This window comes from Vanacampus margaritifer, chromosome 2 (genome assembly GCF_051991255.1).
Source record: "Vanacampus margaritifer isolate UIUO_Vmar chromosome 2, RoL_Vmar_1.0, whole genome shotgun sequence".
Lineage (NCBI taxonomy): Eukaryota > Metazoa > Chordata > Actinopteri > Syngnathiformes > Syngnathidae > Vanacampus > Vanacampus margaritifer.
Window position 1 is genome coordinate 33342347 of NC_135433.1, and position 25156 is coordinate 33367502.

Consider the following 25156-nt stretch of genomic DNA (forward strand, 5'->3'; position numbering starts at 1 on the left):
AATTTGCTAACTTAGGTTCTTGCATTCTACTAGTTCACCGCTAGATGGCACTAAATTTAAATTCAACACTGTCCATTTAAAGGGGTGTCTTTTTAGCTGGCCAGCACCATATTTGAAGTGGCAGATTTGCGAGAAAAAAAACCTCAGAAAGTTATGAGAACTACACATAACGTACTACTCGACTGTTTGTGCCAATACTTTTCAGTCGGGTTTCCAAATAGCAGATGATGTTGATATGATGTTAAGCATTCGCTCTTTGAAGCGTTGTGTACGGCCACTGGCCAGACAAAGTCGCCTCACTTTGTCCACACCCGTACGATCAAACATTTAAGTTAATTTGTTTAAATGTATATTTACTTGTACATTTATGTTTCCAGAATTATTCGTTCATACATTTTAGTTTTTTTTTTTTTTTTTGTACAAGTATCTAAGTTGTTGTTTTTTTTTTTTTGTACAAGTATCTAAGTTGATGTGTCGAATCTGTGACTGTCATTAGCATTTACCTAAAGTATACTAGCATCTGATTGGTTAGTGTTAGTCAGCTGATAGGGAACCAGGAAGTGTTGTCGCTCTGGCTGCGGTGAAAGACAAGTCAAGTTTTAATTTAAGAATGAAACCATCTCCATCCTGCCTTTTCATTTTATAAACAGTGTCCCATTAACCACCAACGAATTCTCACATGATTAGACTATAGCTACGCTACGTGTATATCTCGTAAGTTTCTGAGTTTTTCTTTCTCGGAACATTGCCCCCGCCCTCTAAAAAAAAAATCAATATTTATACGTGGCCCTAATACACCGTCATACGGTAGTGATGGTGTTCCAGTCCCAAAAATATCACAGCTAAAACTGTCTAATATAAATATTTAAATCGCAAAGCCACTTTAGGACTTTTGATGTGAAAGATTAAAAAAAAAAACTCTTACAAAACACACGGCAGGAGAATGGTAAACAAGTATTGGGGATCTTGTCCAAAACATTCGCAAAGAGCCCTAGACATAGATGATCGCGTTCTACTTTTTCTATTTGTATTTATTTTATTTTTTTAGTGAGTAGCAAATTATTGCACAGCAACATGCAGCACATTTGATAGCATAACTGAAAATACTTGTAACAGTACATTTTCATGGCATTTTATCATTGAAGAACGGCCATCAGATGGAAGTGATTTTCATTAAAATGTCAATCAGGCAATACTATTTGTAACCTTGCATGCGTAAAACGTTATTGCAAATTAAATTGTAATACAATAATTGAAATGCAATTCTCATGTTTTTATGTTTTGTTCATGACAAGGTGCAGTTGGTGCTCTCGAAGCCAGCACAGATCCACTTGTTGGTGAAGCGTTTGTATCCCTCAGCTTCAATCAGGTCACTTCCTGAAAGGAAAATTGACATGGCAACGCAGAGGCTGAAATCTGATTGGACAAAAAAAGCTAACATCCACATAGATATACTGGAAGCGGTTCAGCCAAGAGAATTTCTACAAAATGAAGAGAATATACTGTTAAGAATACATTTGATCACTATCATGGAACAATTGTTAGAATTTAGGTTGGCAAGTGCTTCATAGTTTAAGGAAAGTTTAAGGAAATGTACCGGATGTCGTCTGCACTCAATTTACAAGCAATAATGTGGATTCCTGCGCACTTGATGTACTGACCATCCATCAGGTTCTGGAGGCTGCAGAAGTTGGTGCTGTTATCCGCTGGATCTTTGGAGGTCTCAGACATTCCTTCTCCCTGTATACAACACAAACACATTGATCAGCCATCAAATAAATATTTATTTTCATGGGAAGTGTTTCTTAGATTTTCTACAAAATTACAAATGGCACGTGCGTTACTGATTTTGATGTGAATGTCCACAGGCATGGGATCGAACCCACAACCCTCTACCACTGAGCCATGCCGCTTCTGCTACAGCTTCTTTCAAAAAGCCCCTTTTACACTTACAATGACATCACATTTCAAACATTTTTATAAATGGCTTTTAAAGAGATGACAAGTGCAAATAACGTACGGTCACTTTGCAAACGGTGGACTGCTCCAGAAGGAACTGCAGGTCGTTGACTTTCTTAGTCTTTGGAGACGTGTGCGTGGCTGTTATCAGGTATGGGGCAGCCGATACGAGCTGCAACCAGTTTGGAATTCATGTCAGCCAAGTATGGTGTACTACAATTTATTTAGATTCAACATTGTTACTTATTAGGCTAGTTGAACTGCTTCAAACCTGAAAGGTTAAATACGGGCTAGCCACATAATTAAGATTCCAAAGAGTTATCTAAAGATTTTCAGAAATCCCCGGGTGACAAGAAGTGCAAGAAAAGAAGTTTGTGGTTTAGAGATTAGTAAAGGGATAAAGATACCGAGAACGTGAATGTCTGGTTTCTTGGTCTGGCAGACTTACAAAGGTAAGATCTTTTTCATATTCAGAAGTAACATGAGCTTTTCATTCTCCAGCCCTATAAAGAAGTGGAGCGATTGTCGGCCGGTTGCAACTTTGGCAACCTCATAACAAACAAAGGAATTTCATTCCTGTCAACTAAAATGGCTCTTTATTTTCGTTGACTAAAATTGGATTAAAACTAAACTACAATCAGATGACAAAATTATGACAAAAACATGAATTTGTTTTAGTCAAAAGACTATAACTGCAATAAAATTAAAATTTCTTGTCAAAATTAACACTGATTTACAGAGACCAAACTCCTGACCAGCCACAATATTAAGTACACGTCACAATCTAATGATATTCAAGCAGCATATAATGTAATATACAGTGGTGCCGTGACTCAACTCATTCCCTCCCAGCCATTTTCACTGAAGCAACCCTCTTTGCTCCCAGCTGGATTTTGACTGATTTTGTAAGGAGCACAGAATATTGTGTTCTATTGCTATAAAAACATGAAACCTACCAAAAAAAAGATTCTTTCATCAGAAAAAAAAGTATATTTCTGTTTCCGTTTTGCAGCATTTAGCATTAGAATATAGTTAAGTTTAATCATTATTCACAAATCTGTTCCAAATTGTGGGGAAAACAGCTTTGTTTCAATTTGGCCCTGGTTGATCTCGTTTGCTCTGCTGCCACCTGTTGGCCGTTTTTGTAATAAATACCATTTCTTCAACCGTTCTGTGCAGTTGAGAGGCTGCATCAAAGCCTGCTGTATGTTCTAGCGTAAAGAAACATAAAAACGTATAAATACATCTTTGGGAGAATTAAAACATTTAAAATAAAATGTTTTTAAACGTTTTTGGGAGCAAATGAGTGAAGTTTAGGACTTAGTCCTTAGTTTAGGAAAAAATTGAATTTATCAACTTGTCTAGTGAAAATATGTAAAGTTTTTAATTGTTATAGCATTTAGGGGCACACAGTAGATATATTTTTAAGTAGCGTTAAGATTATGAGCGTCCTTGACAAAAAAAAAATCTTCCCTGGACGCAAAAAGTTTGAGAACCTCTATTGTAGGTGTATTCAATACTAAAACAATTCTATCTGTTTCCGTTTTGCAGCAATTAGCATTAGAATATAGCCAAGTGTCATCATTATTCACAAATCTATTTAGAACTGTGAGTAAATGAGCTTTTTTCAACATGGTCCTGGTTGATCTTGTCTGCTCTGCTGCCACCTGCTGGCCATTTGTGTAATAACTAACATTTTTTTCAACCATTCTCTGCAGTTTAGAGGCTGCATCAAAGCCTTCTGTATGTTCTAGCATTAAAAAAACACACATTAAAAACGTATAAATACATCTTTGGGACACTTAAAATAGAACATATTTATACGTTTTTGGGAGCAAATTTGTTCTTTGACCACTTGTAATTTGTATCTCAAATCATCTTTTCCTATGGAAATGAATGGAAATGCAATTTGTCTGTTTCAGCACCGCATAAAACACCAACAAAATTGTCATATTTTTTTTTGGGGGGGGGGGGGGAAGATAGGACTCTCGACTAAAACATACAGTGAAATCATAATTAATGTAAAGAATCAAACAGTTTGAGCATCGCAATTTCTCAAGGGATTGTGCAAGCGTAACTAGTGGGATGTCTGATGAGTGTAGTAGTAGAAGTAGTAGTAGTGATGATAATAATAATAATAATAATAATAATAATAATAATAATAATAATAATAATAATAATAATAATAATAAATGGTCTGACTTCATATGAGCATGTCTCTCCTGCGTCTAGGCAGCTTTGTTGGATCTGCCAGGCCTTGATCTGGTTGACCAATGTTCCATAGACATCTTCACACGGGATGCCAAACAACCTGCAAAGCAGAGAGCAGTGACACACTTTTTTTTTTTGACTGTGATATTCACAAAATGTTATCGATTCCAGAATTAAAAAATTTAACTTCAGTTGGCTATGTCATCTAACAATCTTGAGAATATGAAACGTGGAAGTCCTGTATTAGACTGCTGGGAAAGCCTCGTTTAACATGCGTGTAACTCATTTTCTCCATGGCAGCGCAGAAGTTCATGCCTTACAGATTGCGACAAAATGCATTTTTTACAGTTCTGGTCAGAAGGTGATATTGCATTAAATTACTCTTTTCTACCTCGCTCTCTCTCTCTCTGATGGTTTGGACAAAAATGTCAATTTTGATATTTCTCAACAAATAGCCTCCTTGAGGCCTCTATTTTCATTTCCCAGCAGCATTAAGTTTAAATTGTAATTGAATTGTATGAAAATAAGCAATTATTAGAACAAGTGCATCTTTAGCCAATGTTTTAGTAGGGGCGTCAGAAGATTACATTTTTTAATCATAATTAATTGCATGACTGCAATAGTTAACTTTAAATTTGACATCGGTTCTAAATGTGCAATAAAATGTACCGGTACAATAAAAAACAAAAAATCATAATCTTGTTCACATAAAAGTGGGAATTTTTTTTAAACTAATAGAAATATGGCGACATCTTTTATTTATTGATACAGTAATTTCATAATAATTCATCCAATTGAGTTGAAATAAAAAAAAGATGTACAGTACTGTATTGTAAAAAAAATTAGTGTAATTGATATGTGTTGAGGTCATTTTTCTGCCACTAGATGGCATAATTGCACTTGTAAGACGTTGGTGAAAGCTCAGTGCATTTTTCTTTTCACTATTAAGAACGATCTAAAACATGAAGTAACGTGTGGATTTCTGCACATTTTTAAAATTGTTTTAAAATACAAAATGACCCCAGTCTCCACATATATATGCATTATTATTACATTTATGACTCCGTTGCAACTGGAATTGCCCCAGTACAGGCTTTCCAAGTAAGGGGCGGTCATTAATCACACGTTAAATTTAAAAGAACGTTAAATTAATTTAAAATGAACGCACTAATTTTAACATATTAACACTAATCTTGCTATAAATGGACATAGCAACCAATAAATGTCGAAATACACCTCCAGCATAAAGTGAACAGAAGACAGTGAAAGAACTGGTCAGTCCTGCAAAAGTGTACTCATATATCCTCCAATAAAAGATGATTCGATACGTTCAGTATCTTGATATATTTCAAAGTGGAAAAATTAATTCATTTCGATTCAATGCACTCACATCTTTTAAATCAAAAAACAATGTTCCGGTTCAAAACGTTTTTTATTACACCCATAATATTAATAAATTTCAAACAACTCTGCATGCTTTAGATGTGTCCCTCCTCCAACACACCTGATTCAAATGATCAGCTCATCAGCAATCTCCGGTCATGATTCACTACTAACGGCTTAATTTTTTGCGTTTAATTATTTTATCATTGTATATTCTAATAAAGTACAGTACTATAAAGTTCTATTTTTCTTATTTAAAAAAAAACATATTTTTTTAATTGGTGTTTTTTGTGAGTGCTGATTAATGACATTTATATTCATTTTGATGGGGAATGATCATTTGAGTTAGGAGTGGTTTGAGTTATGAACGTGGTCGCACAACGAATATCACTGTACCAGGAAGGCTGAAAATAATTTGTTACAGAATGGAGGCACATAGCATGACATGTTGGCCTTCAAGTTAGGTAATGCATTAGAAATCCGAAAGAAAGAAAAAACATCTTACCACTTGATTTTGCACTGTGCGGTGCCGTTCGCCAGCGAAATGGTGAGGGTTGCTGCGAGAATAGCAGCCGAAGCAGTAAACAGGAATCTCAAGTCCATAATTCAAGTGAATCAACAATAACCAGAATGTGTGGTGTGCTCCACTGCATGGGTTCCTTCTGTCCACTCAAACTGGTGTGAAGGCTTAAAACTCGTACTTCATGGGGAATGTTGCAGTGGAACACCATCCCAAACGAATTAACACAGGCTGGGACATGGGACTATGAAACTGATGTAACCTCATGATATGAGTGGCAAGTTGTAATTAAAACAAATATTTGAATCTGCAAGGCTCCTTGTTTAGGTGAGTTGAGTTTAGTTGAGTTTAGTTATTGAAAATTATTCATTTTTTCTTTGTTACATCTGTTGTACTTGACAGCAGGAGTTCCCCTCCTCTCTTGACAGTTCCTTAGTTAATCATACAACTCACACACTTACACAAGTACACATTCTCATGTAAAAAAAAAGATTTTGCTAAAAGTAGAAGTACTGAGTCAAATATTTCATTTAAGTAAAATGGAAATATACTGACTGAAATGTCCAAAAAGAAAAAGTCAGTTATATACTTAACAAAACATGTTCCCATAACTGAAAAATAATGAACCTTTCATGTTTGTGGTTATTTTTTTCATAATAGATGGAGAATTTTTTAAAGCCAAAAGAGAGTGTTTTTTAGTCTGGCGCAAGACACATGTAATAGAGAGAAATAATTAAAATTTTTGAGACTTTGATTCCTTGGGAATAAATGATGACGTCAATCAAAAGAAGTATACAGTGGACAATGTCAACAGTTAATCAAATACCAGCACCAGAAAAAAAATATGTTATTTTGTCTACAATTTTAGTTATGCCTGTTTGAAAATATACCCGCTCAAAGCCCTAAAGGTGGCTAGTATTACGCTTTCCACAGTGCAACGAGGCACTCTACGGCCACGCCAGTGCATGTCCCTGTCCAAATGCTGGTTGTCAAGTTAGACTTAATAAATAAATAAATAAAAAAAATCCCCTCCTTGCTTTTCTGGTTTTATCTGGGTGACGTGTGCATACTCACCGCCAACAATGAGGCGCTCTAATGCGGATCAAATAAGGTGACGGTGGGCGAGTTACGCCGTCCCCTAAAATGTATCACACGGCACCTTTTTGACCAGTGCCCCAAAAAAATAAATGAGGAAAACTGAAATGATGAAAAACAGTTGAACAATATTCTCCAACTAGTTGTCAGTCTTTACAAATGTTTTCAGCAATTATCTTCAAACATGGTTTTAGAAACAAATCTCTTAAATCACTTTACAGGATCAACTTGTTTCTCTATGATAAGTTTACTTTCAAAGCAGAAACATCAATTGGGATACAGTAAATTTACTCCTCACCTTTTGTTGAATTCTTACTTGACAGGACAAAGAAAAACAATACGGTACTGTGCGCACACCTTGTGAGTGACAACGAGGTGTCACTTCCTGGTACACAGCAAAAGTGGCCAGAGGAGCTTCATGGTGAGAGCAGAAGGAACATTTTCCCACGACTGACTACACAACTTCTTCATAATGCTTCTGCTGATCCTCCTTGTTGTGTCTTTGACCTCATGTGCTGCACAAACGACAGGTGAGTAAATTCAACTTGATTCAAACCTTTATTGATATCATTTTCAGTGATGGAAACAAAACGACGACGTAAAAACAGTTCTATTCAAAAGCCAAATAATTGTTGATTGCATAGAGAACCATTCGATCACCTTTTTGACCACTACAACATCAGAACCTGGGAATACCACATCTCTGGCGCCTCTTACATTTCCAGGCAAGTCCTTTCTTCTGCTTACAATTTACATACAAGTACTGTATCTGTTGGAATTCTTCTAAAATTGTGTTTGCATGCAGTTGTGGCCATTTTAGAGGTGAGAGTTCTGTCCCAAATAAATGGCACAGATACACAATCCCTTTTGAACCAGGTAAATCGAAACTCAATTGTGCACTGGCATGAGACCTTAACAAACATACTGATAACATACTCTTCAAATATTTGTGTGTTTCAGCTCATCAAAGTCTTGTCAGTGGAATCAATTGGGAAATCCACTATAAAGATAAAGTTGACCACACAGGTTTAAAATGTGTTCTCATGCATGTAGAAATTCTGTCTGACAAAAGATGCATTGAGATATGAGTACAATTTGCTCCGTGACCATGGTTGGAACTCAAAACACTGGTATCGCAACTCGTCTTCTCACGCTGAAATGATTGGAAATGCCGTTACTTCATTCAGCCTACCCCAAAAAAAAAACCTCACATTTTGGGAAAGTAAAAAAAAAATTGGGGGGGGGGGGGGTTGGTTGTTAGCTCTGTAAAACTTAAAGGGATACTTGACTCATTGAACCATTTTCAGCACTAAAAAGTTCATATTTTATCCAGAATTAATTTGATAACCTTTAAAAACACATTTATCCCACTTGCTGTCGACTTAAGATGAGGAAATAGGTAACGGCCAATCACGGCTCACCTGTTTTGGTGGTTTTGTCAGCAAATTGAGCCATGATTGGTCATTACTTGTTTCCTCAGCACAGGTGATGTCATCTTCAGTCGGCAGAAAGTGGAAAAATGTGTTTTTAAAAGTATTAATTGTTCATGAAAAATAATGAAGTTACCACATTATAGAGAAAATATTATCTGCTTACTGTTGAAAATGGCTCGAGTCAAATACCCCTTCAAAATAAAAAACTTTGTTAAAATGTATCAAACTTACTATAAAAACATAAATGCAATATTAACATAATCAAATATAATGTAAACAATTTGTGTTTCATGATTCATTTATTGCAGCTCCTTCTGGTGGGTGTGACTTGGCCACTTGGGGCACTACAATACAATCGTGCAGGCGCAAACAAAGAAGAGTTTCACAACTAATGTTCGCGACATAGTAAGCTTTAGTAATTAGTAATTTTTATCAGCGGATAAATACTGTATTCTTGGGAGTATTGTTAGATTCTGTCTCCATGTGAAACTGTGCTGTTTGTATTCAAACAAAGCATTTAAACACTGTTGCAGCCATAAGCATTTCCAATCATGCATTAGCATTATGCTAGCAGACTTTAGGCCTTTAAGTCAGCATAACTTTGCCTTAAGGTTTAAGGCAAATTTTCTCCAAATACCACCATTGTGACATAATAATAATAATAATAATAATAATAATAATAATAATAAATGAATATATATATATATATAAATAAATAAAGTAGCCTAGTAGGCCCAAGTGTCATTAAAAATAAGTCAGAGGCATTATTCCTAAAAAGTACGTTTAATATAAGTCACTGTAACATTATGCACAGTTTGCACATTCTATTCAGGGATTCTAACATGGATGTATGGCTCCATTTTAATTTAATTTCAACATGGATAATTTTTTGTTCCGTTTCCTGCTAAATTTAATTGAGAATTTTGTATGTGTTGTACAGCTTTCTTAATGTCACAATAATAACAACAATGAAAAAAAAAAAATTAAAAGTCAAACTAGATGTGGTATTTAGATGTAATAAAAAAAAAGTTTCTATGTATACATGGAAATGAAAGAAAGTCCAGCATATTAGGATGTCTGACCAACAAATAAACACACATGTCCAAAACATGTGCTCCCCCACACCACCATAAAACTTTTTTTTTTAAATTAATAATAATTCAACATCTTTTGTTATTTTTGGGGAATAAACAAAATTAGATACAGTGGTGCTTTACGATTTGAGTGACATGACTTTTTTTTTTTTGTTCAGCCAGTTTTTTAAAAGAAAATGATTCAACCAACTATTTAATTTTTTTAATTAAATTTGTAACTACATAATTTTTTATTTTTGTATTTACTAAAATAAAGCAATTAAACTTTTAGCATAGCTAAATAAATGAAAATAAAAATAATACATTTTCATCTAGTTCATTATAATTAGTAAATGATTTCTTAAATCAAACAAAAATGTTTTTTTTTTTTGTTTTATTTAAAATTATTTGAAATAAATAAAACCTTTTTTTTTTTAATAGTTAAATTAATAACTTCATCTGAAAATGTAAATGCTATGGTGACTCTTTGGAGGCCCTTTGTGGGTTCACCAGCTTGAACTCAGCATGTAAATGCCTCGCCCGCAATTGATTTGTTCCCAGTGGGTTACTTGTGTGAGAAACGTAAGCTGCGTGACAAATGCCGTTTAAGCAAGTTTGAATTCTTTCACTTCACGTTACGTGAGCTGTGGCCGCTGGAATAGTTCACGTCCACACTTTCGATGCACATTCCTGACACTTTTCATGTATGGAAACTGGTGATAATGAATTGAGAAGTTGAAGGTGATCACATTTTCTAAGATGATTTGTTGATCAATTATCAGTTGCTTCAAGGGTTCGTAACGCAGACGACACTATGGAAGGTCGCATTATTTGTTAGGGTTAAGCAAAGGGAATTAAAGCAAATCTTTGTGGTGGTTAATTCTGTATTTGTTTTTCATTTTTTTGTTTTCTGTATAGTTTGTGGGTGAATTTCAGCTGGGAGTTGCAATAAACAGTGAATTCTCTTTCATGAAGAATTGTCATTTATTTGCCAAACTGCTGCTTGAGTTGCCACTGCTCGCATGTCAAATTTTTGCTCTCAATTCAAGGGAAAAAACATGATCAAAACAACTACTCTTGTACTGTATGTGCCGCTGTGGACATTTTTCTTGTTCATTTTAAATGCCTGGTACAATAAAGATGTTTTGTTTGGACAAAAAAGAAAAATGTGCACTTTAACATTCGCACATTTGCCAGCGACATATGCACACAAAATCGACAGACACATACCACAATACATCTATAAATCACATCCGCATACTCACATATACAATTTTCATTATACTCATAACGATACATCCAAAGAAATTACAGCATATGTAAATTTTTAACAGCTCATGACTGATGTAAGTCATTTTTTAAAACTTTGCTTTTAAACAATTTTCTAAATTCAGCAAGTGACTGACATCTTTTCAGGTCAGTTCCAAAATCATTCCACAAATTAACACCTTTTAATATTGGTTCTTGTTAAAAAAAATAAAAAATAAAAAATTGACACTTGTACCCCTTATGTTACAAGGGCTCTCTCTAATTTCAAACAGCTTCTGAGTACTGTGGCAGAGTAGATTGTTGTGTACTTTATACATTATTTATGCTATTTTAAATTCAACTCAGTCTTAGAATTTCACTGTATTTGGTTTAATAAATAGAGAATGAGTTGGTTCTGTATATTTTGATCGATTTATAATTCTTATGACTTTTTTTTGCAATTTGAAAACAGGATCAGTATTTGTTTTATATGCGGTTCCCCAGATTTCCACACAATAGGTCAGATATGGTAATAATAATGAACAATATCATGTGTATAATGATTTCTTATTCAGGGCATCCTTGGTTTTAGGGAGTATCTCTATCATTTTTGACATTTTCCTTTTGACATTATCTATGTGTGACTTCCAACATAATTTTTCATCAATAACTACTCCAAGAAATTTATTTTCATACACTCTTTCTATTTCAATTGAATAATTTTGACCTATTGTGTGGTTTTTCTAGTACCAAAAACTATCAACTTGGTTTTGTTTAAGTCAAACTAGTTTTTTAATGTGTTCAATTCATTCTCCACGGTAGTCAGAAGCTGCTTCAGGTTCTCTCCTGAACAGTAGAGAGTTGTGTCATCGGCGAATAAGACACTTTTGAATATTTTTGAGACACAACAGATATCATTTATATACAATATAAATAATTTGGGGCCTTGCACAGAACCTTGGGGGACTCCATGAGTAATCTTCGAGTGTTTTGACTGTATATTGTTAAACTGTAAAAACTGATATCTATTATCCAAATAACTTTTCATCCATTTATATGCCAAACCTCTTATGCCATATCTTCCTAATTTATTCATTAGTATAGAATGATCTATAATATCCAATGGCTTTTTTTTTTAATATATAAAAATTTCAACAGTAAATGTTTTATTATCTATATTAAAAAATGTGCTAATTAACACAGATTTAAACAGATTAAAACAACATTTAGGTGAAATGGGACTTTTGTGTACTTAGCTCAAGTTTTCTTATAGTACAAGAGCTGTTCTTGTGTATGACGTCATTTATTTTTACAGAGAAAAATAACCCAAAGAAATGGTGTGGTAATATATCCCCCCCTTTGGTCAATAAATGCAAGACCAAATGGGCTCTTTGCACAAATCGACTACTTCCTGAACTCGGTACCACTGCTTCATTTCCTGTCTTTCATGATTGGACAAACTGATTAATCCAGGTGTGCCTGACCTCAGTAACCACGACGACAATGGCCAGACACACCTGGATTAATCAGTTTGTCCAATCATGAAAAACAGGAAATGAAGGAGTGGTATTGAGTTCAGGAAGTAGTGGATTTGTGCAAAGAGCCCATTTGGTTTTCTTTGATTTATAGGCTACATGGGGCATTATGGTGATGATTGATAAACCATGTTGTTTCTGCAGTTTGAGTACAGGACGCTTTATAGTGGATATAAAAAGTCTACACACCCCTTAAAATATCTGGTTTTGTGGCATTAAAAAAAAGTGAGACCAAAATGACCTATGGATTTTTATACCGAAGGGGAGGAAGCAACTGAAATAATGCAGTTGCATAAGTGTGCACATCCTCTTATTACTGTAACTGGGATGTGGCAATCACCAATCACATTCAAACTCAAGAAAAATGGGAGTCAGCACATGCTTACAACCTGCCTTACCAGTGATGTGCGGTCTCATGTTTGCACCTAACATAACTTTTAAAATTAGGACCAAAAATTTCAACCTTGATTTCATACTTCCCCTCGCAAAAAGTTTTTTGTTTTCCAAATTGAGTTGTGCTTGAGTTATGGTCTCATTTTTTTAGACCACAAAAATGTGGCTTTTAAACATTGTTTTATAAACTTTTTATCTAAGGTTTATTCAGGAGCGAGAATGGCAACCTCATTACATAACCTGTGATCCAACCCCTACAAGCTGGAACTCTCTTTCAATTGTTGGAACTTCTTTCAAACTATGGATTCTTCAAGTTGCTGCTGGCTGAGCTGGATCCCCTGCTGGCTGAACGAGGAGGAGAAGGAACAGTTAGATCCAGACTCAGGGACACAGTCTTCAGTAATGAAGACTGAGGTGACGAGGTCCCGTGTCTGCTAGCTGAGGAAGCTGAAGACCTGCAGGTTGGAGGACAATACTTTTACACATTGACACTTTTTATTGACCGAATGTTTATAAATTTGATTCCATCCTGAAACTGTCGGTCCAACAAGGAGTAGGAAAGAGGGACAAAATCCAAATCTATCTGGCCAAATGTGAGCATTTTCTCTCGTTCGTTTTTCTTCTCAACTCATTCACTGCCATTGACGGCTATAGACGTCAAAAATTAATTTGAACTATTTCTTAGTTTCACATTTTTTCCACTTTTGTTAACAAGAGTATGAAAAGCTAGAAAAAAATTATTGTACGTTTAGAACAGATATAAAATTTGCGATTAGTCGTGAGTTAACTAGTGAAGTCATGTGATTAATTACAATTAAAAAATTTAATCGCCTGATGCCCCTAATTAAAAAAAAAGAAAAGATTATTAAAAATGAGGGGCGTCAGACGATATAATTTTTTTATTGTAATTAATCGCATGACTTCAATAGTTAACTCACGGTTAATCGCAAATTTTATATCTGTTCTAAATGTACAATAAAAAAAATTCTAGGTTTTCATACTCTTGTTAACAAAAGTAGAAAAAAAATTGAAACTAATAGAAATAGTATTGATATTGAATTTTTGACGTCAATGGCAATGAATGAGTTCATAAATAAATTGCTCATTCAAAAACTGATTTTTAGATTTACTTAGGTTGTTTTCAGTGGCAGCTGGTGGAGTTTTTGGTTTGCTTGCGTGATATTACAGTTTGCAGAGTTGTTAGAGGGTTCGAAAACACAAGTTAGACCTGCTCCAAACTGGTCTAAAGTCTAGCCTACTTTCAGTCACAAAATTGTTAGCCACAATAGTAATTGTCCTCGGTCTGCCAGAACACCTAGCGAGGCGCAGCGCGTTCTACCAAATTCCCAAACACGGTAAACAAGACTTGCCCTGTTACAAAAATAAAAGATTTGCCAGTTTTTACGCCGAGCGCAGGAGCGCCTGTCTTCAAAAATAGGGCCTGTGTGTGTCAGACCTGGAAGAGGTGGAGATGCGAGCCGAGTTGGTCTTGGAGCTTCGGTGGCTGCTGGGAGTAGACGGAGGAGACGGAAAAGACAAGTTGACCTGAGAGAGAAGGAAAATTAAACATGAACGTTTTTAACATTTGGATTTTTTTTTTATTCAACTATTTTGACTTCTGTCAATGAGTCCATCACATTCAGTAAATCTCACTTACTGTAGACTTCCAGTTGTTTACCTGTAGAAAGTACATTTCCAATACTGATCTGAGGTCAGGTCTGTCCATTGTGGCATCATTGAGCATCTTGTTGATACTCCTGTTCAAGTCCTTCAACTGTCTCAGTCTAATGTCCTTCTCCTCAAAAGTCTCTGACTTTGTGTTTCTTGACGAGCGGATCTTTTGCGTCAGTTTAGAGCACTGGCTCATTGTAGGAACAGTTTAAAAAAAAACATGTTAAAGAAAGCTCCAGAAATGATAATACATATTGCACTAATCAAACCTGTTTTGTGGCTCTGTTAATTTTCTCCTGCTGGGACGCAAGCTCCCGATTCAGTTTGCTGATGAGGGACTGCGTGTGTTCGATCTTTTGGTTCTCCACCTGTTTCGCCTGTAGGAGACTCTCCAAGGTGTTGTTCAGTTCCTGAACAAAACCATCAATGTGAAAAGCACATACTGTAAATCAGGTCCGTGGATGACTCAAAATATTTAAAGCCTGAAAACATTAAATAAATGAGAGGAAATTCTGATTCTTTGTAAATAGAGTACTTATTGGTCTTTTTGAACAAACGTTTTTTTTGGTGTGAAAATCAACTTCCACATATAACTTTTGATTTGTGTCATATTTGATACATCCGGTCACAAAGCTTTAAATTCATAAATTTTTGACTGTCAAAAATATAATATAATATAATTAATATAATAAACAGATATATCAAACATATTAGTATTTCCAAAAATCCGAAAGAACATTTGCCACTATTAATAATTATAGGAGTCTTTCCTTTCTCACTTGGGGCGAACTTGCAAGGTCGCTGAAATGATGGCTGGGTGATACGGCCCTCTAATGGCTTATCCATGCAATGCATGTGTGAGATCATTAAAAAATATATTATGCTCATGGAATAGAGGGCTCAAAATGTCTCGTATTTAATATGATACATTTGGCGTTATAGGGTTAACAAACCAAATGAAAGCGTGAAAGAAATGAAAACAAAATTAAATTGCAGGAATAACTAGAGAATCATAATTAATAATTAAGAGGTAAAAGGCAGACTTCTGACAACTATTATGATAAGTGCCCTCCACATGCATTGATGTAAAGATGATACATGTTCAAGGTTTTATGGTATCGTCCACCCTGCAACACGACTACACTGCTCTAGGGCTCCCCCTACAGTGGTCAGTTATAATTCTTACCTCTAGAAATTATAGCAGCTCTGTAGAAATGTCTCGAATTTCTACACTTATTGGCTAAGCCACACGTAGTATTCAATTAGTCTCCTGTGGCATTTTGGCCTATTTTTCTGACGCTTCGCTTCTCCCACTGCTCCCTCCAGGGCCAGCATTTGTTGTTATTCTGTCCCCCTTACAAGTTCGTAGTAATTTTAAGGTAAACTTCATTCATAAAGTGACTTGAAATGAAATTCTGTGAGCTTTCTTAACATGAGGAAAACAATATTGCGCATTCAGTTTGATTTCGGACGAGAGTAAATAGGAAAAACCTGTTGGTCTTGCTGAAGCCCTCTGACTTGTCTTCTCTTGTACTTAAGCGCGTCTTCAGCCAAACGCAACTGCTCTTCCATTGTGATTTGTTCCTGATATTCTGGACCTGACGAAAGAAGAAGTAGCGGAACTAAATAAGCAAAGAGATTTGTGCAAGTCATTCACAGTTACTGACATGCATGTTGACTGACTGGATTCTTTCGCTTTGTTGACTGACGAGTGGAATCCAGAATTGCTGATGTTGAACAACAGCGTTGTATTCTCCAAAGCTTTATTTTCTTGCTCAGCCTTGTGGATTCGGGCAGTTAGATGCTCGACCTGCTCCATGAGTTCTGCTCTCTGTAGTGCCGCCTTGTGGGGGTTGGGAGGGTTACTTTTAAAATGTAATCCATTACAGTTACAAGTTACGTGCTAAAAAATGTACTTAGTAACGTAATCCAAGTACCATAATATGAAAGTAATGTAACTGGATTACTCCAATATTGAGTATGCTCATGAAGACAAAAATGAATAAATATCACCACAAGATATATTCTATACAATGAGCCCCTGCTATTTGCGGGTGAAAGGGACCCGGGCAGCCTACAAATAGCAAAAATCCTAGTGTAATTGTAAAATGCATGTAGGCGATTGATTGATTGATTGTTTGATTGATTGACATATGCTGTTTTCGAACTGTCACTGAAAGCAACCACACCACGGATAGATGGATGGATGGATAGATAGATAGATAGATATGATGTGTGACATCTCCCTCTCTCCCTTCCTCCCTTTTGCACTCTCTCTCATCATAGAAATTGTAATCCTTCAAAGTAATCCCCATTTTTAATAAATGTACCTGTAATCTGATTACATGTTTTTTCCTGTAACTATAATGGAATACAGTTTAAAAAAAAATTGAAATCTGATTACGCAACGGCGGTACATGTGTTCCGTTACTCCCCAAGCCTGGTATATTGTATGTTTGTTACAAATGCTACATCAGTATTTCCCAAAAAGCTATTATTGTGTTGTACGAATGGGAACAGGCTGGTACATAAATAACTGGTACCTTTTGCCATCGAGTGGAATCACTGCACTAAATCACGTTGAATGTTTTTGATGGTGTTTGAGGTCCTCTCACCTTGGCGATGTAGTGAGCTTGACACTTCACCGCATCTTCCTCATCCTCTCCAGGGGTTGCCATTGTAAAGGTCACAACTTCAAAATGTTTCTTCATGACGTCAATCTTGGAAAACTTTCCATTCAGATCAGCACTGTGAAGGAATCATTTTTAAAGGAACGAACTCACTGGAAATAGCCGATCAAAGGTTGACATCCAGGATTGTTCATAATGTACATAACAGAGATTAGGGATTTGTGTCACTGGTTTGAGACCATTGGATTGTTTTTTGCCACAGTAACTTGGGTCTTGCTTGAAACTTGAAGGTTGGGACTTGGGGCTTAACCGCTGATACAAACAAGTATGACACAGTCCGTGTGTATCACCTGATTCTCTGTCTCTCCTGCTCAGTGGTTTTCAGCTTCTGACTCAGCATTTGACTGTAGACCCGGATCTCCTCTTGCCTCTCTTGGATGGCTTTCCTGACGTTTAGTTGTCTTTTCTCCAAGGACACCACACCGTTGGCTTTGTTGAACAGAATATCCCTCTTACGCTTCACCTCCAGCTTGAAGATGTTCTGATCCACGATTTGCTCCTGATGAAGAGCGACACGTTGCATGGTGACGCTCTAAGATCCACTATGGATCAAATTGTGGGAAGACTTTCAAACTTACTTTGCCATGTGTATAATTAGTAATTAAAAATACACTCTCACAAAACGTCAGGGATATGCACTGTAGCTTTTACAAGTGAACTTAATTTGACCTTCCCTAATACTCGTGAGGTGAACCTGCTTTTGCCTGAAGGTGTCATTCAACCATTGGCTGAGAATGTACGCAGATAGTAAACATGACTTTTATTTTTTTTTAAATACTGTCACAAAAGAATTCCTTCAAATGTAAAAACTAGGGGTGTCAAAATTAGTGTGTTAATTTTGAGTTAATTTAAAGTTCCTTTAAGGTCATTAATTTCATTAATGCGTGATTAATGATCGTCTCTTGGAAAGCCTGTACTGTGGGAATTCCAGTCGCAACGCAGAAAACACATCCACGTCAAAATTTAGCAGTGCATACATTTCTGGAAATGTTTACCCTTTTTTAAAAATGTCCAGAAATTCACAAGCTACTTCATGTTAAAGATTAGATAGCTCTTACCATGAAAAGAAACATGCACTGAGCTGTCACCGACGTCTTACAAATGCAATTATGCCATCTAGTGGCAGAAAAATCACCTCAACACAAATCAATATCACACTAAATTTTTACAGTACAGTACATATTTTAAGTTTTAATTCAATTTGATGAATTTATGAAATTACTGTATCAATGACTAAAAGATGCGGCCATGTTTCTATTTAAAAAAAAAATCCACTTTTATGTTAACCAGAGTATGGAAACTCAAGAAATATATATTTTATCGTACATTTAATTGTACATTTATAACAGATATAAAATGTGCGATAAATCCTGAGTTAACTATTGAAGTCATGCGATCAATTACGATAAAAAATTTTAATCACCTGACACCCCTAGTAAAAACATAAAGTAGAATGTTGCGCACAGTGTAATACCAGTTTGTTGAGGCTGAGTCTCTTCAGCTCTTTTTCAGTGTTATTATTGATTAGCTTCAACTCTTCAAATTTGTTGTGCAGGTCGTCCTTCTCAGCTGCTGACTTGTCATTCTCTTTCTTCAAATAGCGAATATCACCCTGTCAAAGACAACATTTGTAATAAATATTGGTCAAGATTGGTGAATTTTGCTGCCCGCAGGTTTACTTCAGTCTCTTTGATTCCGTTGATTATTTTATTGGATGTCTTCATCATCTCATCAAGGGCTTTGGTCAGTTCACTGATCTTCGTTTCTAACACTTGCTTTTCATCTAAATCGTGAACGCCTTGCAGTCGAGCAAGCTTTTTCTCCAAAAAGATGATCTGGAAGTCCTATAACGCAAGTGTGTGAAAGAAAGACGTGTGGTCCGAGCAGTCAAATCTCATTTTAGTTATTCGTTTGGTGAGCATACCTTTTCACCCATGATCATCTGTTGTTTTATCAAATGCTTCTCCTGTTTCCTGATCTCTCGTTCCAGACTGGTGATGGTGGATTTGCTCCACAACTCTTGGGCCAAAGAGTCCTTCTCCATTCTCTTGAGGTTGTCAACATGCTGTTTACAACGGAAGAGCTCCTCCCTGCAGTCACGCAGTTGGACATCCAAACCCTTGTACAAAAAAAAAATATATATATATATATATATATATATATATATATATATGTGTGTGTATATATATATATATATATATATATATATATATATATATATATATATATGTGTGTATATATATACACACTTTTAATCATTTATTTAGTCATTTATTTATTTTGAATTTTGGCAGTTTTGGTCCTCCATAAGCTAGCACCTGGGTCTGAAATCAAACTGTGGCATGGTTTTTACTTCTGGACCTGGATTTGCCACATCTGGACTTGTTTTGTGAGGAAACATTTGTGGTTAAAAGGAAACAGGAAATTTAGTTTTGGGAATTAGTAACTGCGCAAGCTCACTTGGCTGAGTTACTTCAGGGAGACAAATTCAATGAACTGCAAATGTTGGTGTTAGGCCCGCCACATGCAGGGAACACTGAATTTAATGACAATACTAGCAAGTCAATAATAAGGACGGTAACACACGTAAAAAAATAAAATTCTTTAAAAGACAAATGGCAAACGTCTTTTTATGACTTCAATTTGCCACTTTGTGATCAAGGACGTCAAATGCCAGACTATCCTATGTCTTAATAATGAGATTGTCCTATAAGATTTTCTTTTGGTCTAATGTGTCTTAAGAGTCGATTTGTGCTGATTATAAGGTCCATAACAACAATCTTAAATATTGAGCGTGTACCAAATGCGTACCAAATGTAATGCGTACTAAAAATCTTCATGTGTGCGGGGGAAAACCGACTACTCTCAAATCATTTGATTTTGTGGTCTGTGATGTGAAGGAATGTTGTCAATCAAAGAAGCTACCTGATTGAGGAACAAGGAAATGACCGTAAATAAAAACAAACAAGTTTGAGATCTTTTTGTAATAAAGTGGGTTCCCTAGACAGCAGCAATAATTTTCCAATGCAAGACTTTTCTTCTCAATTTTTTACTTTTTCGGAAATACTCGGACATAATATAATAATAATAATAATAATGGTAAGTAGAAGGTGAATGAATCCTCACCTTAATGGCCTGCTCCTCATCTGTGAGAAAGTTTTCCATTTGGGCAGCTTTCTCCTTCTCACTCATGGCGTTCTGTGTCACAGTTTTCAGCTTCTCTTCAAGTGCAGAATTTTGGTCCAAGGTTTGCTTCAGTCTACAATCAGACATTAAGAAACACACCGTTTCCCATGCATTGCAATGTCTCCCATCTACAGCTATGAAAAATAATGGACTAAATAAGACTGACTTGAAATTGTTTTTCTGGATTTGATCTTTGACCCTGGAGATTTGGGACCTCATCAACTCCACAGTTGAAGCTGTTTTTTCCAATGAGGTTTTAGAACTTTTTAGCTGCAAATATGAGTCAAACAAGTCAAATACACATTAATTTAGCCTAGGTATAATGCAGTAATACTCTCCATATTAGTGACTATCCTGTTTTTCGTTGTTTTTGTGCTCAGGTCAAGGCCATGTCTAATGCATAAAAATATTGCTTGGGTAGCATTTTGTTTGCGTTGCATCTTGAAGTTATGGGAGGAGCTTCATTAAATCATCTTGTCGAATAGGAAAAAAGTGCTTTATCACCATCTTGTGGCATCTAAAGGCAATTGCCAACTATTTGGCAGGTTTGTTGCAAAGGTATACAATTGAATTCTGCTCAGAGATGTTTACCTCATCCTGCATCTCCATGTAATTCTTCTCCTGCTCCTTCAGTTCTTGCCGCAGTTTTGCGGCCTGACGATTGGTTGCGGTCAACTTCCTCTCCTTTTCCTTGTTGTCATTCAGCTGCGAGTCGTGCAAGTGCTTCATTTCTGTCAAGAAGCCATTCCGTTCCCTGATGATCTGATTGGTCTCTGAAAGTTTCTGGAATCATGGATGGACTTGTATGTGTTATACGGGTGTGTGTATTGTCAGTGGTTTTCCTGATCAAATTAAAGCAGCGGCGGTACCATCCAGTTGAGAATGGGAAATTGGGGCATCTTTTCTACCTGATAGAAGGCGGAGTTGGCCACCTCCAAATTTTATATAGGAAAACCCCTGACTGTGTTGACATTGTGTTGGTGATGTTATTTGGTTGTTTACCAGAGCCCACTGTTGCATATCAGCATCTCTTTGCTTCATCTGTTGGATGGTGTTTTCCCACTGATGGATGATCCGCTCACTTTCCCGGTGAGCCTGCTGCAAATGTGCTGCTGTCTTGTCTAAAGCAATCTGACGGGACAACAGGAAATGTTCGATTCTAAGTGCATTCTCTTATAGTATATCTGTTCTTTAGCGTATATATGATATAAAGAAGGTGCCCAGGGTTGGGGAATCCACACTCTAAAAACAGTTGGGTCAAAATAGCCCAACTATGGTTCAAAAATGGACCGATCCTCTCCTTTGGTCAATTTGAGCCAACTTTGGAGTCAAGAAATGGGTCTTTTAGTGTAAAACAACTCGTAAATATTGGTCAAATCCTTTACTTGGGTGAAAAAATTGTGTCATTTTGTATAAAATAGCCCAGAAAGTTGGGTCAAATTGACCCTAAAGTGGATCGGTCCATTTTTGATACATAATCGGTTTACTTTTTGACCCAACTGTTTTTAAGCCCCGTCCAGCAAAGCCGGCTTCGTTCCTCAAACAAATCTCGTATACACAGAAGCATTTCAAGACTTGCGTGTCCAAAAGAAGACACTGAGGACGTTTAACGGCTGTAATGTATATGCCAAGACTGGAGTGGCGCTGTAGCGCAGCCATAGGGAGTTAACGGAAAACGTAGAAGAAGAATCAGCGAAGAAGACAAACACGTTTTTTTTTTCTAACTTCATTGCAATCTACAGATCAAACATGGCTTTGCATGTATCAAAACAACATGAAAAAGACGAACACAGGAGAAGTGACAATGGCGGGTGATTCAAGTACAACACTGCTTGTTGAACGTGGGAATAAAGAAGCTAAATATTTTGCTGCAAAAGCATAAGCTAAGGAGGCTGCGCAAAACTACTACGACACGGCTATCTGTCATTGTTGTTGACAAACTGACGGTCCGCGCGCAGTCACGCGAGAATTGCCGTATACGTCATCAAACTGCGACAATGTGTCGTCATCAAGCTGCGACCATTACGTCATCACTGGAGGAGTATCCTGCATAAGGCGTCCAGACAGACGCGTACGGGGTGCGTTTTGAAATCTTTCCACTCTGAAGCCCGATTTCAAAAGTGATCGGTTTCAAGCTCCGAAACCGCGACATCATGTGGACGAACGGCCTGAACGGTAAGAAACTTGTGCGGATACATTGAAACTGGCTTTCTTGTGGGCGGGGCCTTAGAGAGCAGTTCCGGAAAGTCAAAACCCTGACATAGATTGGTTTTGGCCACAGGTGTGGCTACTCAACTGGCAGGTACCTGGTAAATAAAAGCACCTGTGGCTAAAGCTAAACTGTTTCAGGATTTTGACTTTGGCCCTGTTTTGGTTTTTATTTTGGAGTGAGGTTTATGATGTGTGAAAGTGGCTTTTTTTTTTAGTGTGAGAGTTTACTGTGTGAGCATTTTTGGGGTGTGTGATCTTTTTTGGGTGTGAGAGGTTTTTGGTGAATGAGAGAGTTTTTTTTTAGTGAGTGTGAGAGTTATTTGGCTAAGGTGAGACTATTGGTGTGACTATTAGTTTTTAAGTGCACTCATAAAAACCTCTTGAAAATAAAACTCTCATTCACCAAACTCTCACACGCTCAAAAACCGCCACTGTCACAAAAACATCTCACACGCACCACACACACCAAACTATCTTCTTACACTCAGAAAAACCTCTTGAAAATAAAACTCTCATTCACAAAACTCTCACACACTCAAAAACCGTCACTGTCACAAAAACATCTCACACGCACCACACGCACCAAACTATCTTCTTACACTCAGAAAAACCTCTTGAAAATAAAACTCTCATTCACAAAACTCTCACACACTCAAAAACCGTCACTGTCACAAAAACATCTCATACGCACCACACGCACCAAACTATCTTCTTACACTCAGAAAAACCTCTTGAAAATAAAACTCTCATTCACAAAACTCTCACACACTCAAAAACCGTCACTGTCACAAAAACATCTCACACGCACCACACGCACCAAACTATCTTCTTACACTCAGAAAAACCTTTTGAAAACTCTCACACTCACCAGACTCTCACATATTTTAGTGTATATGATGTGTGAGGTTTTTTTTTTTTTGGTGAGTGTGATGTTATATCGTGTGTGAGGTAAATATCATTTTTGTCCCATACATTGTATTCATTCAGTCCCAAAGCCAAGAAGCATGCAAGACTCAATCATACATTTTGTTGCGTTGTACCTGAGCAGATAAAGTTTCAGTTGTTTCCATGTCAAGTGCTTTGCGCTTTTTATTGGCCTCCAGCCTGGTCCTTTCAATGGCCAAAGTGAGCGACTGTGGGACAGAAAATCAAAATTTTATAGAGCTTTCTTAAGGCCTTCGAGCACAAGCTGGTCTCATGACCTTGATCATTTGCTCATCCTGCTGCGAATACTTGATGATGGCCATCACGTCGTCGTCTTTTCGTGCCGATTCCTCCAAAAAAGAATCCATGGCCTGCTGGTCCCACTTCATTTGGATGCGAAACTGCTCCAGCTTCTGTTGTGCCTTGAATATGTCATTCTGATCATATTGGCAAAAGGTTAATACAGTGGTCACACTCCAAAACATGTGATTGGGTATTTAAAGGAAAGGTTGGAAGTTTATAGACCTCAAGCCTGTTTTTCCTCTCAGCCAAAGATCGAAGCTCATTTTCCATCTGAGCGTTCTCCTGCGCCAGATGGCCAATTTCTCTCTGTGCGATGGCAGTCAGGTGTGTCTCCAAATCTGCTTCTCTGTCTTTGGCCCGGCACAGGGCCTTTGCACAATAACCACACAGCATGTAACTACTCATGAGAATTTTTGCATACAAAAATGTTCCCAGCATTTGGTGGGGGTGGGCGGGACAACTGTACCTCCATGTTTTCCAGCTCTGCGTTAACATGCTTCATGAATTCCGTTGCCAGCTGTGTTTGATCTTTATGATACTCCCGCTTGCTTTTCAGCTGCGAAAGTTCCTTCCTCTTTTTGGTAATCTGTGAAAATACCCCATTACATGAATTATGGGAGAGAATTAGATCAACAGAAGGAAGAATCAGTTACATGCTGCATAAACTAAGATGATGAATATTTTTTTCTTAATCTTAATAAGGTAATAAGTTCTAATTGAGAATTTATTACTAATCATAAATTTGTCTTAAAATAATAAATACTATAATTGTGTAAGTGCAGTTAGCATAAATGTACTAATTTCAGGGCTGTTTAAGAAATTTCCCCAAGCAAAATGTTTGTTCTTTTGGTAGATATTTGCTTAAATCAAATAAAATTTCAAATATTATTCCTTTTTTTTTGCAATGAAACATTACACCAATAATATTGCAGTCAAATACAAAACAAACTAACAATAGTGGTATATTTAATGCATAAATCGCTCACCTCTTCAATTAAAGCCTTGTTTTCAGCATTGGCCCCTGGAACAGCGTAACACTCCTCCCAGCCCACCTCTGGTAAAACTGCCATGGCGACGCTTAACATTTGACATCAATCCTGACTCACCCAAAGTTTGAGGTCTAAAATTGAGCTTCAAAGTTGTTTTGTTTTTTTGCTGTGCTATTATCAGTAGTTTCTTGCTGTAAGCTGGGAGGACTGGTGTTTGTTGTTAGTCTCTCCTAGCAACCATTCAGGTCTTTTTTTAAACATGAGCACCAGGAGGAGGCAGCATGCAGTCAAGCTTGAAGCCCTCTCAAACAGGACAACCAAGAGAAATGTCA

The 25156-nt window shown here is 36.6% G+C and overlaps 2 protein-coding genes and 1 long non-coding RNA gene across 5 annotated transcripts; 1 reads left to right on the forward strand and 2 right to left on the reverse strand.

Annotated features, from left to right (window-relative positions):
* Positions 1-1010: 1010 nt before the first annotated feature.
* On the reverse strand, positions 1011-7620 carry LOC144042793 (uncharacterized). 3 transcript variants are annotated; one of them, XM_077555777.1, is made up of 6 exons: positions 7467-7620; positions 6059-7232; positions 4162-4270; positions 2021-2131; positions 1662-1740; positions 1011-1377 (listed from the first exon to the last, which is right to left on the reverse strand). In XM_077555777.1, exons 2-6 carry the CDS (start codon positions 6154-6156, stop codon positions 1286-1288), a joined length of 489 nt encoding a protein of 162 aa, XP_077411903.1. In that variant the 5' UTR covers positions 6157-7232; positions 7467-7620; the 3' UTR covers positions 1011-1285. The 3 variants fall into 3 exon arrangements, with proteins under 3 accessions (XP_077411903.1, XP_077411904.1, XP_077411902.1); XM_077555778.1 differs by having other exon boundaries at positions 6059-7211; positions 7467-7502; XM_077555776.1 differs by lacking the exon at positions 7467-7620 and having other exon boundaries at positions 6059-7460.
* LOC144042795 (uncharacterized) lies at positions 7541-10639 on the forward strand. The gene is made up of 4 exons (XR_013290977.1): positions 7541-7698; positions 7813-7893; positions 7974-8044; positions 8129-10639. It is a non-coding gene; the product is annotated as an uncharacterized LOC144042795 (long non-coding RNA).
* A 1848-nt stretch (positions 10640-12487) lies between these two features.
* Positions 12488-24962, reverse strand: LOC144042789 (coiled-coil domain-containing protein 39-like). Its single transcript, XM_077555769.1, has 20 exons — positions 24822-24962; positions 24302-24421; positions 24058-24204; positions 23811-23969; positions 23649-23741; positions 21400-21528; positions 20989-21180; positions 20564-20667; positions 20338-20470; positions 19136-19330; positions 18891-19055; positions 18686-18823; positions 17502-17710; positions 17137-17269; positions 16205-16364; positions 16013-16119; positions 14791-14931; positions 14529-14708; positions 14307-14395; positions 12488-13305 (listed from the first exon to the last, which is right to left on the reverse strand). Exons 1-20 carry the CDS (start codon positions 24918-24920, stop codon positions 13149-13151), a joined length of 2850 nt encoding a protein of 949 aa, XP_077411895.1. The 5' UTR covers positions 24921-24962; the 3' UTR covers positions 12488-13148.
* Between the last annotated feature and the right edge of the window lie 194 nt (positions 24963-25156).

Bases quoted from the DNA above. Each gene is read 5' to 3' on its own strand.
- LOC144042793 (XM_077555777.1), bottom strand. From the start codon at position 6,156: ATGGACTTGAGATTCCTGTTTACTGCTTCGGCTGCTATTCTCGCAGCA. The intron at 2,132-4,161 runs GTCAGACCATTT...AACTGGTTGCAG, and splicing joins GAGAGACATGCTCATATGAA to CTCGTATCGGCTGCCCCATA. The intron at 1,378-1,661 runs GTCAGTACATCA...TTTTCCTTTCAG, and splicing joins CCTCCAGAACCTGATGGATG to GAAGTGACCTGATTGAAGCT.
- LOC144042789 (XM_077555769.1), bottom strand. From the start codon at position 24,920: ATGTTAAGCGTCGCCATGGCAGTTTTACCAGAGGTGGGCTGGGAGGAG. The intron at 17,270-17,501 runs GTGATACACACG...ATTCCTTCACAG, and splicing joins CAGGAGAGACAGAGAATCAG to TGCTGATCTGAATGGAAAGT. The intron at 14,932-16,012 runs GTTTTTCCTATT...GGTTTTGTTCAG, and splicing joins GGCTTCAGCAAGACCAACAG to GAACTGAACAACACCTTGGA.